Source organism: Egretta garzetta, unplaced genomic scaffold, assembly GCF_000687185.1.
Source record: "Egretta garzetta isolate BGI_Z169 unplaced genomic scaffold, ASM68718v1 scaffold18, whole genome shotgun sequence".
In the NCBI taxonomy this organism is placed as follows: domain Eukaryota; kingdom Metazoa; phylum Chordata; class Aves; order Pelecaniformes; family Ardeidae; genus Egretta; species Egretta garzetta.
The window spans coordinates 3720775-3734729 of record NW_009260616.1 but is presented as its reverse complement, the minus strand read 5'-3'; the positions used below and the strand labels follow the sequence as shown (position 1 = coordinate 3734729).

General features: G+C 43.9%; 1 protein-coding gene across 1 annotated transcript in view; it reads left to right on the top strand.

The window, feature by feature from the left end:
* The first annotated feature begins 914 nt into the window (after positions 1-914).
* CEP85L (centrosomal protein 85 like) overlaps positions 915-13955 on the top strand; it is a 157470-nt gene continuing 144429 nt past the window's right edge. Inside the window, exon 1 of the mRNA XM_035900711.1 lies at positions 915-985. Within this exon, the coding sequence (XP_035756604.1) occupies positions 973-985 (13 nt within the window). The 5' untranslated portion in view covers positions 915-972. The remainder of the gene's footprint in view (positions 986-13955) is intronic.

Below are 13955 nucleotides of genomic sequence, written 5' to 3'. Positions count from 1 at the left end.
CTTTGTTAACAGAATTTCATCCACTTCTATGTATATTTCATTGCTCTGCTGCGAGTTTCTACCTTATCTAACCATGCAGTGGGTGCTAAACTGACTTTGACAAAAATGCACATTTGAAAGTATAAACCTTGGTGAGGCAATCCAGTTATTAAAGACATGCCAAACTGCCTGCTGTATCTGATGTTATCAGAGGTTTTCCATGAGTTCACAGTCTTACATACATACATACTTCTGTGAGCTGGATATTAATGGCAGCTTTCTGCATCTGTCAGATGCTAATTCAGAAACAAAAAAGAGTTTGTAGTTCCTGTCTTAAAGACTGTGGGTTGCTGGCACGGTTTCAGCTACCCGTCTGCCCTACTATGAAACCCTGTTGCAAGAAGAAGGTAGGAGCAGGGTCCTGATTCACTACAGACAAAGTTCTGCCTCAGCTGAGAATGCAAAGGCACGCGGAGTTATCTTTGGACCTACTCAACCCATGAGTGTGCATGTCTCTTCCCAGTACCCTCTCTACCACGCTGCAGCAAAAGCCAGGGCAAGAGAGGTCCGAGTTAATCCCTGCATGACCAGGAGGCAGTAAGAGGCCAGTATCGCCTTTAATAAAAACAGTGAACGCCTGTGCAGATAAAACAGTAATGCATGATAGCACACCTCTGTAGGTCTCAGAGCACTTCACAGAGGTAAGTGCTGCTATTCCAAGCACAGAGCTATCATGAGTAATAAAGCCTTTTCACAGACATATTTCAAACGGATCTTTGTTAAAGCCACTTCTCTCCACATGGCGTCTGTTTAAGATTTACATGAGAAGTACGAGAAGAAGGGGAGGCGGCTGTCAGTTGTTGCTCACCAATCCAGCGCTGACTGCCTTTGCACTTTGCAGCGGGTGGTTTGAGCTGCAGGCGCACAGCTTACCCGTAATTACCACAATTTCCTGTTGCACTCATTTGAAAAGACAATGTTCCTGAGGAAGTTATGAAGACGGCAAGTAAGTTGCTGCCTTAATTTCTGCGTGTTTAAGAGTGCTGTCTTAATTATGCCGGTTAGAGCTTATTTACAGTGCTGCTCAAATGATGCTATCTTCTGGAGGGATGAGAAGGCTTGTGCTTCCAGATAACATACAGGCAAATTCTGCAGTCCTCTCAGCATGTTGCTCAGAAACAGCTGCAGAAGATTCAAGGCAATTCTTTTACTGGTGTGGAAACTGAGCAAAGTAGCTTAAATATTCAGTTGCAAGGTGCTGCTGCCATTGAGGTGTCAGATAAGAAAATGTAAATCTACTACTAATGGTAAACCTACTGTACGGCTGTAAATGTTCCTTAAAGGCAGTAACTGAAAAAGCAATTTCACGTGTTCAAACCAGCACATTTTTTTAAAGTACTGAATTATTTATGCCTTCAGATGGACCCTCCCGACGGTTGTGAAGTGCGTGCTAGAGACCTCCCTCACTGTTTGCAAAACAGGGTTTTCAGTAGGAAGGATATCTGTAGATTTTGCTAACAGTCATGGCTTCCTGCCTTTGTTGGGGGAAATATGGTGGAGGGAAGCAGCGAGTTTGCTGTCTGTCTGATGCACAGATAACCTGTTCAGGGCGCCCAGCATTACCGCACAGCTTGCAGCACAGATAGGACTGGTTTGACTTTGCCTGCGCTGTCTGTCACGGGAGCAATTGCCTTGCTGGTTACAGCTCCGGTGAGTACAGAGGGCTGAATACAGCTCTCAAACAAGGGGATTATCCAGAGAGAATATTAGGTGCTATACTTTTTTCTGGGCACGCAACGCATGTGAGGAAATGTTGTGGGAAAAGCTGGGTTGCTAGGCAGTTGTTTTGCTGGTAATGCGGGAACCAAGCCAAGGCAGAGCAAGCCATAGAGGCTGCTCTTGCCAGGCCACAGAACAGCAGAGAGCCTCAGCACGCTCTTTGCGCTCCCAGTTTTCCTCTGTGTCCGTTTGTAAACCATTGATGCTATGTACCACCACTCTTTAAAACTGATAAACTGCCTGCGGCACTCTTCTCTCCACTCACCCCCAAAATTTTCATTTAACAGATCTCTGATCAGTTATTAAGTTCCAGCTTACTCAAGCAAAACATCTGTTATCACCTGTAGTAAAAGTGAGATTTAGAAAAGGAGAGAAAACTACTACCTTGAAAAGGAGCAAATGCAAAAAATGAGAGCAAAAATGATTATAATTTAGTGTGTGAAATGAATAATAGAGAAAATAAATTATTTAGCTGTATGCTCATCAGTGACACTCCAGGTTTCTTTGCATTGTCACTTAAAGATTCATTCTGCTTAAGGTTGAGCAAACTAGAATACTCCCCTAGACACTTAACACTAACTTAAGACGTCATTACCTGGATATGAAGTGAGATGTGAAGGCCCCAAAAGATGCCTGTAGTTTATGTGAAGAACAGCAAGATCCAGAGACTTACGACGGCAGCATTAGTAATAGGGACTAATTTCCATTTCTGAGATAAAGCAGAGAGAAAAGTACAGCCCTTGGGCATTACACTGCATTTCAGTGAGCTGTTTGAGGCAAGCTTGGGTACTTCAGCTGTGGGACTGGAAATCCAATGCCAGACAGTGGGAAGCCAGAGAGCTGCTCTCAGGGAGAGTCACAGATACTGTATCGACACACTTTAAATCAAAGAGGAGAGGATATCTTTCCATGCCGCTATTCAGCTTGTCTCCGTTGCCCCCTGTGAGTCCGCAAAAGGCTTTGTGTCAGAGAAACTACCATCAGGCTTGGTGCTCATGGCCATCGCCACTGATCGTGCCAGCAGGCCCTCGGGGCCAGACAAGTGTGGAGAACAGGATCTTGCATTCTGAGTCACCTTCCTGCTGTCTGGTGGCAAATTTTATTTTAAAGGATTATTGTAGCTTAGTGATGGTGGTGCCAACCCAAATCTCTGTCGGCGCCAAGCCTGGCAATGGGGTGAATGGTTTGCCATGAATGCTCAGGAGGAGGATGAGTTTCATGCAAAGGGGAGCTCTCATTCCGGCTGCCTGTAACGCACAAGCTCTGTGGTGGCCTGAGAAACCAGAAGCTGGATGATCATCTTTCACAGTTACTCTATGCTCCTTCCTTCATTTGCTTTGACGTATTTAAGTTAATATTTCCCAAGCTGTGGCTAAGAACATTATAGCATCTTTTCAGCTCATGTTTGTTAGTTCCTATTTTAGCTGGCATAGTAGCTGAACATAAAACCTTATTTGATTCACAGGGTAATTCATTTTCTTTCTTACTGCACTTCATAAATAAGTCAATGTACAGAATTGTATTACAGAAGCTCTACTAAATAATAAATAATGCATTTGGTTTGCCATATGATCCTGTGCTTGTCTCTCTGCCCAGTGCTCCTCTAATTCACAAAATGGTTTTTTTATCATAGGGTATGTAAGTTAAGATTAGATTTCTTGTTGTACCTTGCATAAAACTCGTGCTTATGCTGAACTAGATGCTTCTGCAAAGAGTTTGTACAGAGCAATATTATACAGAGCAAGAATCTTTATTTATTTTATAATGTCTCTCTGAAGTTTTAGTTGTGGGGGTTTTTATTTATGTTTTTGTTATGAGTTAGTGAAGTTTGGAGTTGATAAGCAGAGTGTTCTCCTAAACCCCCATGACTGTCGCATACAGATTCTGTTTTTAAAGGCCTTCCAAAGGTGCTAGAGGAGCTCAGAGGCTGGCTGTTCTGTGTCTGTTGTGTACTTCACCTATAAGAAATCCATTCATATTACCTGTGTGCTTCAGGAGATCGGATGGTTCTGTTAGGAGGGCAAGGGTCTAGAGAGCAGTTTGAGGGAAATGTTTGCATATTGAGTGCTGGCTGGACTATCCAGATGCTGATGGCTTGCAGGAGTTAAGTACAGATGTGGAGCCAAAAACTAGCAAGTGAATGATTGTTTCTCTTCAAAAGCTTTTACTACAGCATCTACATCTGCATTATAAGGTTCACGCTAAATAGAAAATTGACCTAAGATATTCCACCTGGTATTGACAGTATCAGTAGTGATTCTTCCCTGGAAACACTTCCCCTGTGTTTATCTTGGTGACAAAGTCTCCAGCAAATCTCTTGTTTCTTCATAGCGGCATGAGCAGTGAAAGCAAATCAAGACATTAATAGAAGATGCCAGAAAGACCTATGACAAAACTGGACTGTGAGAAGATGGTGAGCTGTGAGCCTTTGGCACCAGCCCAGAACAAAGTGCAGAGGATTATCTACAGGCAATTAAATTAGTCCTGAAACATTCTGCCTTGAATATGCTAGGAAAGGGATTAAGGTATCCTTGATATTAGAAGATATCCTGGCCTGTGAAAAGGTAGAGGCAGTGGGACACTGTAAAGGGACATATGTGTTATGAATGGGAAAACCTCAAAAACTTTGCAGAAAATGCAAGCAAACAGCTAAGGTAGAAATAAACCACTTTGCCAGGAATTTTGAAATTGCAGAATTATCTTCAGATTTTTCAAGCTGAGAGAGGTATCCAATATAATGAGGACTAAGAAGGAAGGCTCTAGATCACCAGTGATGATGACCATCTGATGATCTCAGGAAAAGATGCCCTAAAGACAATACAATATTCCAAATATAGACCCTTACAAACAGGATGATGATAAGGATTGCATTGTATGGGAGAAAGTTAAGACTACCAGCCTGAAGTTGCTGGGAAAAAAGGTCCAAAGAGTGGATGGCTCAGAGCAAGGTGATCCAGAGGACGAGGAGCTGGTCTGTTCAGGGATTCACGTGTGCTATATAATACGCAGGAAAAAAAATTCTTAAATAAAGAATGAGGAAAGTCAATTCTGCGGATAGTGCCTAGGAAAGTTGAGCTGCTAAGCTGCACAAATCACCACAGACGGCTGATCAGTGAAATTAAGTCCTTCTCAAACGATTCACAGTACAGAGGAGCGTGTCTGAGGAACAGGAACATATATTAGTTCCAGCTCCGTGTCTGGCACTGACAAGACTTGATGGCTGTGAGCTGCTTGGTCTGCCTGACAAAAGCGCTTTGGTTCACAAAGCATCGCTCTGGAATCACTGGAGGTAGGCAGGGTTGGCTCCAAAAAACATCCCAGATGTGGTGAGATCAGTGGTCTTGACAACTGCACAGGCTACACCACTGGTTCAAGGTGATAACTGGCAGTAGGTAGGGTAGCTGTTATCTCCCAGTGCTTTCCTAGCCTTCCTGAAGAAACTCATTAATGGAGTTATAATGGCAGAAAAGGTTGCAACAAGATTTGTTTTGCAAACACAGAGAAAAGTCAACAGCTTCCTCAGACTGGTGAATTACTGGTGAATTACTTGAACTGCTGGTCAAGTGCTGGTGCACAAGGCATAGCAAAACCAGTGGCCACCTGCAACGAATGGGAAAAGAATTACAGGGATATTAACAAGGCTGTGGCATGGCTGATGTGCATCATCTTCTGTGCAAAGGCAGCTTGATCACACAGGACAGTGATTGTTTACGGAAACTATGAGGGATTGCTCAGTGGAGGTGGTTGTGGCTTACACGAGGTCTCTAGAGAGGGAGAGATTAATAATTTTCAACCTGTGGTTCACAAGTCCCTGGGAATGTATGGACTAAGTCCATGAATCACCATGCAAAAAAGCAAGCTTTGCTGTCAGTGAACTTCGCATTTGTGAATAGTGTTGAGAGAGCAGAGAAGAGGATTAGCGAAAAGGACAGAAAGAGTGGCATACGTTGCAATTTAGTCCCACCTATAAATGACTGGATCAGACCTGTTAAATCTCTCAGTTCTCCCTTGCCCTGTAACTAAAGTTCGAATAATACAGACCTAGCATTTGCCTTGAATCTAAAATATTGCTACCAAAGCTTTTAAAGAGAAGATACTTTCCAATGTGCATCATCAGTACCTATACTGGCTACACAGTGCCTTCATCACCCTCTGAGTCACTTCAGGCCTTGGTCATACCTCCATCTTCTTCTCAACAGTCTGCCAGGAGGCAGAGGATCTTATCCAAAGATTATTGTATTTACTGCTGACTCTGATGGAAACACAGTAGCATTATCTTTAAAATACTGGTGAGCTGTGTGGCAGGATAGCCTTTGTTAAAATATTCCTCTTCCTTGTTTAACTAATTTGTATTCCTTAGTATCTTCATAGTTTTAGTTTTTCCATCTGCTGCCCTTAGATTTATGAGCAACGGCATGGTGTCCCCTCTGAAAGAATTCCTTGGAATAGTTTGTGCAGCAATGTCTTGTGAGGGACAAGGACACAGGGTGTTGAAATCTTATTAGCCTTCATGTAAGCCGAAGTCCTTTCTGAGAGGTTCTTAAAAGCATGTCAATAAAATGTCCATGAAGCAGATAGATAGGAGGAGCATATACTGCAATGAAATGCACAGAGAAGAAAAGGTTGTATGCGAAGATCTCAGTAAAAGTGCTGAGAAGTAAGTAGACATAGGTACCTTCCTTCTAAGCCCTTCTTCTTTATAACCTCCTCTTCTACCAAAGGCGTAGTTTTGCCCACTTTGTCCATTACCATATGCATTCAGAGCAGCTTGCTGGTTGTTAGTATCATACCGTGCTTTTCAAATGCTGATGACACATTTCTGTTCTCATTTCCTCCTCTGCGCACATGCACTTGTCACACAAACACCATACAGGCATATTCTACTGAATCTTCTGAGATAAAAATAATAGGAGTTACCCAAGGGAAGGGATGAAGTAAACGGCTCAGAGGACCACAGCCTAAAGTTTTAAACAACAGCAAGAATTAAGAAACTGTAGGGAAGTAAAGACATTTTAGAAAATGACAAACTGAGCCTTAATTTCTGACTGTGGCTTTCAAAGCAATAATGGTTTCCTTCCCCCAGTCCTCCCAGCACATACGCACATCTTTCCCTCAAAATAGCAAATTATGATGACTGCAGCACAGAGAGAGAGCCAAAAGATTTGCTAATATATATTCTACACATACCAGTGGTGGCTATGTCATATAGAAAAAATGCATGGGATTTTTTTTTTCCTTTTTTAATAGCAATAACCAACAGAGGTCAGGGCATCTCCTAAGGATTTATTAACTGTTTGGAGTTAATATCCTCAACCTTACTTACGGACCGCCATTAGCTCCCATCCAGCCATTAATCTGCAGGAAACACCCTGCACCATAGTCACCATTTCCTACGTAACAGCAGTGCAAATCAGTAGAAACGGTATTTGAAGAGTGGGTAGAAATGCTACCCTGTACCTAAAATGCACACCATGTGCAAGAATAAGGGCAGGAAACGAAAGCCTGCTGCACACAGGACCAGACTGACTCTTGGGGGACGCAACGCCGTCCTTCCACTGGACATTCAGGGAAATAGGTTGACCTCTTCTGACCCTCTTCTACACAGCAGCCTCATCACCCACAACTAAGTTCCAGCAGGAAACGTTACTTGACAGCAGCACCTCAAGAGGTTACGGTGTAGATGTAGGGTCTTTTCTGTCGCCGTTGACTTTTTCTGCATTTTTTACCTCTCTGTTATAACTTTACAATAAATTAGCTAAATGTGTCATCTTTGATGAGTGACATTTCTTCATGCTTGCAGTTTGTTCAGCCTATGAATGAAATTACACTCCCTTACTCTCTGAAAAATTACAGGCTGAGGGTGAGTGCAGCGTAAGGAGGATGGTCTCTGGGAAAGCACAGATGGAGTCTGACAGAGTAGAGCCATGGAAACTAAATAAATAAGAGCAGAATTGTTTATAAATATTTCCCTTTTTTGGCTGTGGGTGTGAGCAATTGCGTTATTTGAAGACACTTTTCTCTCATGACATCTTTTTTTTATCCTCGGTGCTGCAGTGGGTTCCGAGGGAGGTGCGCAGCCCTAGGCAGGATGGCTGCGGGAGCTGCGGGAGCCCCTCCAGGGATCACAATGCAGAGGAGGAGCCCTGGGAGCCCCCGAGCTGGATCTGCAGCGGGAGCCCGGGCATGGGGCAGAGCTGTGCCTTGCCGAAGGCACTCTGCGGAGCAGCAAAGCCAGGAAGCTTCGACAGCCCCTCCGCTAACGTGACTTAGCTGCTTCCAGCAACCAAAATAGTCCTCACATGGCCGCCAACTGACTTTGTAGCCAGCCCCATCCTGTCACTCAAGTGGTTGCAATTGGAGCTTTCAGCACGTAATTCAAAGCTTGTGTGATGAGGAGGGTGTTACAGTTTCACATAACAGAATTTGTTTTTACTTTAATTTACAAAACAGAGCATTATAAGCAGTCAGGCACAAAAACTCTCCTAAAAGAGCTTTGCTTCCAGGCTGAGAGGTAACTTTACTCCTGTGGTGGCTGTGGTGCTTTAAAAGCACATCTTTCCAGTTTACATAAACTGCCTTGCACTTTTCAAAATGACGCTGTCTGCGCTCATTAATTCAACTTCCCAAAGCTCCTGGGGGCAAAGCTGAGGGGCAGCACCACGGAGGGGAACAGAGGGAAGTGGAGGGGACCACCGGCACAGATGTTCCATAGAAAGGGGAAGCTTCTCCTCCGAGCAAACGTCCAAGCAAGGCAGATGGTGAGAAGGTGAGCCAGAGGGAGAAGGCGTGACCCCAGAAGAGGACATGCAAGTTGAGGGAGGAGGAAGCTGAGAAGAGGATGTGATTGACCAGAGAGGGCGGGCCACAGGGAAATAACAGCCAGGCTCATGAGAGAAACCAAGCAGAAAAAATATGATCAAAGAGTTAGTCTCAAAAAACCCCATGAAATATGTGGCCAAATAACAGAACTGTTGGTCTGCGTGTGAGTATTTCTAGCAGTTATTTCTTACAGTTATGAATAGATATTTCTAAAAACATAGTAGCATGATATTACTACATTATCTCATTATTTAAAAAGCTTTTGTTTAGTTCCTCTGGACAGTATCCAAATAAGAATAGTAATGTGTATTTAGATCCTTTGCTTTGGAAATCTGTTTTACACATATGAAAGAAACACATGTCTGGTGAGTGGTATTGCTGGAGATGGTGAGGATGAGTAACCTGCGTTGGCATTCCCGTTGGCACCATTCCACGGGCCCCAGCCAGGAGGCTGAGGTTATACAGGCGCAGGGTGACAGAAAGATTCTCCTCTGCAAAACTTGCAGGGCTTTTAATCTTCTTTTATTCCCTGCTTTTAAGCCTGGGAAGCAGAGCAGATGTCACGAGGGCCACGCTTACTGCATCGGGCCCCATGGCCTGGCACTGGTGTCAGGAGGGGCACATGTCCCGGACTGGAGGCCAAGTGGTGTGTGACACCCCTATGGAGGTCTGCGTCTCAGCCCTGGGGCACCCACCTCGCCCTCCTCCCACAGGGCCAGGAACCAGTGAGATCCCACGGCTGTGGCTTGGGGTGATAGGGAAAAATTGCATATCCTGAACTAAAATCTGGGACAAAATAGAGTTCTGAAAACTTTGAGCAGCATGCTCAAACATGGCAATGTTTTCCAGGACTGTCCTGCCTGGTCACTCTGTCTGTGTTTCCAACCAGGCCACACGTCCTCTCGGACTTTCCTCAGGTTTAACTGGTGATTTCCTGGAATGTCCCATTAATTACACCAGGAGGAAAAAGCATTAGATAAGACTTAAATCAAAGGTAATTAACTTTGCTAAACTGAAAATCCCTTTATTTGTCTTACTGTGATCATCATGGGGCAGTTCAGGGGAAAGCCAGGAGGCATGCAGGAAACGGGCTGCTCCGCTGGTCCAGAGCTGGGGCCGTCACCAGGCTGCACTAAGCCCTGGAGAAGGGTGATCAAAGCAGGGAGCAGGGCTGGACACCAGAGCCATGGGGTAGGACACTGAGCTTTGGTGCAGAGGAGAGTAGGACTGAGAAGCTGGCATGGAGAAGAGCTGAGCGCTGATCCTCATATGGATTGCTGGAACACAGTTCCCTCCTATCCTGCTCCTATCTTAACTTATCAGTGCTTCTGGGTTTCATTTTGCTGAAGCACAAAAGCAAGCACGGGTTGCACCAACTCATACAGTTTCTAATTTAGCTTGAACATTGATGCATGGAAGAAATCAGTGCATACTTAGCCAGGATGTGAATATATAGTTCATTAGCTACTTTGTACTATAGTCTTTGTGGGTGTCCTCAGTATACAATAAATATTGCAGTAATTTACTCTGCTTTCAGAGTGACCACACAAAAGCCTGGTGCAGACTCACGCTGTACCTACTGCACACTAACTTACTCCCTGTAGGCAGACCCTGACTTAAGGCAGCATCAGTTCTCTGCATAGATGCAGTTTATTTGCTTGTGCTTGTAGTTCCTATAGGATCAGGTGTCAACTGCAGCTGGAGCCCCTAAGTGTTTTTTGTGATAGAGGCAGAATAATAATAATAAATAAATGAAATGGAGTAAGTTGGTCGTGTCATTGTAAGCATGCTGTCAGATGAGGTAAAGAAATCCCTTCATTTGTAAGCTGTTCAACGGAGACACGCGAAGGCCCAGTTCCAGTCTTTCATTTCTTAACTCACGTGCGGGAGAACGGTTGCGGGTGTTTCTTTTCCTTCCAACCTGTCACATGTGAGGCACAATTCTTCCAGTCATACTGAAGCAGTACGTGGTGTTCTGGCTGGAGGAATCTGCCAGTTATGTTTCCTGACCCCTCCTTGCTTCTCGTGTGCCGGCGAGCTTTTGGCTCATACGGCCGGGGCTTGAGGAAGCAACTGTGAAGCCAGGGGATGAGATAGGAGGCATCTTCAGTCTGTTCTCTGTATGGCCCAGGATCCTGCATCTGGGGGGCTTGCAGAGCTATTTGCAAGAGCCAGGAATGCTGCTGTGGAGAGAGCCAGTCCCTCTTTCCCCAGGCTACAGGAGAGCCATCGCTTGGAGGCATTGTTCAGGGGGAGCGGTTTTAATGGGATAAGCAAACACCCCAAAAAAATTCCCAGTATTGGATATGGAAGGGAGATAAAGGTTAACTTGTTGTAATCAATCAAGGCTATTAAGGCAGAGATAATTAATTCCATGTTTAATTAGGAGATCGTAGCTGTGAAAAGGGATGTTCCACAGGTTAATAGTTTCCTGCAGGGTATAAATGCCAAGACCAAATTAAATAGCTTGGTAAAAGCAAATGCTGAGGTGAAGGGGTAAAAACACAAAGTACGTAACGTGCATGGGCTTGTAGTAGCATGATTTTATTTTGTCATGGGAAAAGACTGAAAGGGCTTGAGTATTATTATCAGAGGCTGGTAAGTTGCACTTGACCATCCTATCATTAATCAAGTGCCACATTTTGAGTTCTTTTTGAAAAGGCCATTTATTTATAGCCTTACAATCATAAAAATCTCCCTTTTTATTTAAGAATCAGCTAGTCTTAAAAGAACATTACTTGCAAATAATGCTAGCTCTCTAACAGCCCGATAGACAGGACAACACTCTGTTTGCTATCATTGCAAGGTAACATCAGAAAAATGGGTCTTTTCACAGGATAATGGTCCTGACAGCATATAAATATTCTGACATTTATGGAAAAATGTATGTCAAAGCACAGGCAACTTGTTCATGTTCACGGCAAATAACCAAATAATTTCTAGAGCAATGTACGATTGCGTGCTTTGGGGGAAGTCCTCGTTTATACAAAGTCTCCTACCTTCTTCAAGGTGTCCCTGTTCACTGCAGGGGGGTTGGACTAGATGACCTCTAAAGGTCCCTTCCAACCCAAAACATTCTATGATTCTATGATTCTATGATCCTTCTGAATGACCTCAGTGTAAATGAAGATGGGGCTTTTGGCACAGCAGCTGTTGGTGAAGCTGCAAGTGGGTTTCTTTCTGTGCCCACTACACAGCGTCTGTGTTCTGAATGATGCTCTTCTCTTTGGTTGAAACATAAAGTTACCTAGAAAAACAAGGATGCTGTAGCACTCAAGAAGTGTTATCTTACCTAATCTACCACTCTCTCCTTCTACTTCTCCTTGTCTGTTAGTGGCAACTGCTGGGGAGAGAAGACCTGCTGCTGCCACTGTCCCTCACAGTGTATTTGCCACGGTCTCTCCTCCTGATGCATGTATAGATTTGCCTTATTGGCTTCCCTTCCTAATTTTTATCACTGTTGAAAATGCATCTCTATTTGACCTAATCTTTTTCCATGGTCTTCTTAGTTTGCTGTGAGCTTTAGCATGTAACATCACAGAAGGGAGACATAGTTTATGTGGGTTTTCAAATGAAAAGCCCTTATAGGGGCTAGTTTTAGGGCTTTATAAGTTCCATTTTTTTATTTGCCTATGTTTTTAAATAGAATAGATGATAAAGCAATGTATCCCAACTGCAGTTTTTCTGCTGTTGATAATGTGAGGTACATTACACAAAAGCAGTTTTGACTAGCTGTGGATGAACAGGATGGCTAACCTTTGCAAGAGAAGGTTTATAAGGTGACTCGTTCCTTACCTGTGTACTGCTACTCACAGCCCTTTAGGGCAGAAAAAGGATAGGGAGGGCAGGAGGGATCTTTGGGGAATGGCCTCGGTTGTGCTGCATGGAAGAGACACATCGAGGTGGTACCTAAACTGCGGGACCCAAGGTAAGCTCCGTGTTGAGGTTCAACCTGGACAGCCGCCCATACCCTGCTCTGTGCCCCATGCGCCCTGGGTCCTCCCACCGGCAGGCGTGAGGGTGTTCAGACCGTATTCCTAATGGGGGAAACGGGGCTGAAATGCGCATTACAGAGCCTGCATGGCCACCACTATGTAAAAAATGGATCTGTTCCCACCTGCTCATTCCCTTCCTCCATCCAGAGCTATGTGCTAGCTCACTAAAAGCAACTTTAGTCTCATGCCGTAGATGAAAAAAATACTGACACATGAGTTTTTAAGGTCAGTTCCTGGCTTTTTATGAACTAATACTGAACTTCATGGACTTGAAACAGGCTTTGCTTAATTTCTCCCAAACATGTGAGTGTCAGCCCATTTTTGTGGTGAGGACACAGTTTCATGTTCTGTGACTCTGTAAATGCAGTATGGGTAGTGGTAAGGCTTTAATACAATTTTGCAAAGTTTTATGGGGAGGAAACCAAGGTAGCGCCTCATTAGGAAGCAGTGGTTTTGTAGATGCTCCAGTAAATAGGGTCAGATATCCCACCCCATCATAATTTATATCCAGCCAAAGTTATGTGCCAAGTGTGAATGTGAATATGTGAAATTCATGTTTTCAAATTTCAAATTTTCAAAACGTGAAAATAAGGATTAATACAGTAAACAACTACACAGGTGCAGCAACTTGTGAGTCAGTGCCATAAAACATAACTGGTTTTTTTAAGATGGAAAAGTATAGCTGTCCTGCAAAAATACCTAGATTTTTACACTTATTAAATACAGTTAATGCTGCATTTAATCAAAAGGAACCACCTTTTGATGGAAGAGCTCTGTTGCTTTTATTCTGGTGAGTCAAGCTGGATCAGTAGAATGAATGGAAGTGTAACACAGGTAGTAATTCCTTTTCCATGTAGCCAAAAGGACTTCCTAAGTTCAAAATATGTTCCACGCAGATTGGAAAATTGCTACCGATAACTGACCAGAAAGAGAACAAGAGAACTGGAACATACAGTATGTATTTACACCTATGAATTCGTGACTGTTCTTGTCTCCACTCTTCACATCCATGTTGCAAACCTTGTGCCATGCAGCTTCTGTTTGAGTGAGCCGCAGCAGTGCCACACTGAGACTGCAAACCTCCACGTCAGAACCACTCCCAGTCGTGAATGAGCTGTGCAGGCGTGGTGTCGAAAATAAGCCAGGTTTCAGGAGCCATCTTTTCTGTTAGGAATGTTGTGTCGGGCTCTAACGTCACCAAGTGAAGCTGCCAGAGGGATGCATTGCTCCATGATGGAGGCTATGGAGAGTGCTTTCCAGAAGGAGAACATCTGGGGTAGTGGAAAGTGATGAAATTCCTGAGGTGTTTAGAAGTGCTGTCTCAGGTACATGTCAAGGGCCTGGTCTTGGCTGAGGGTTTTGGTTTTTTGTTGTTTATTTCAT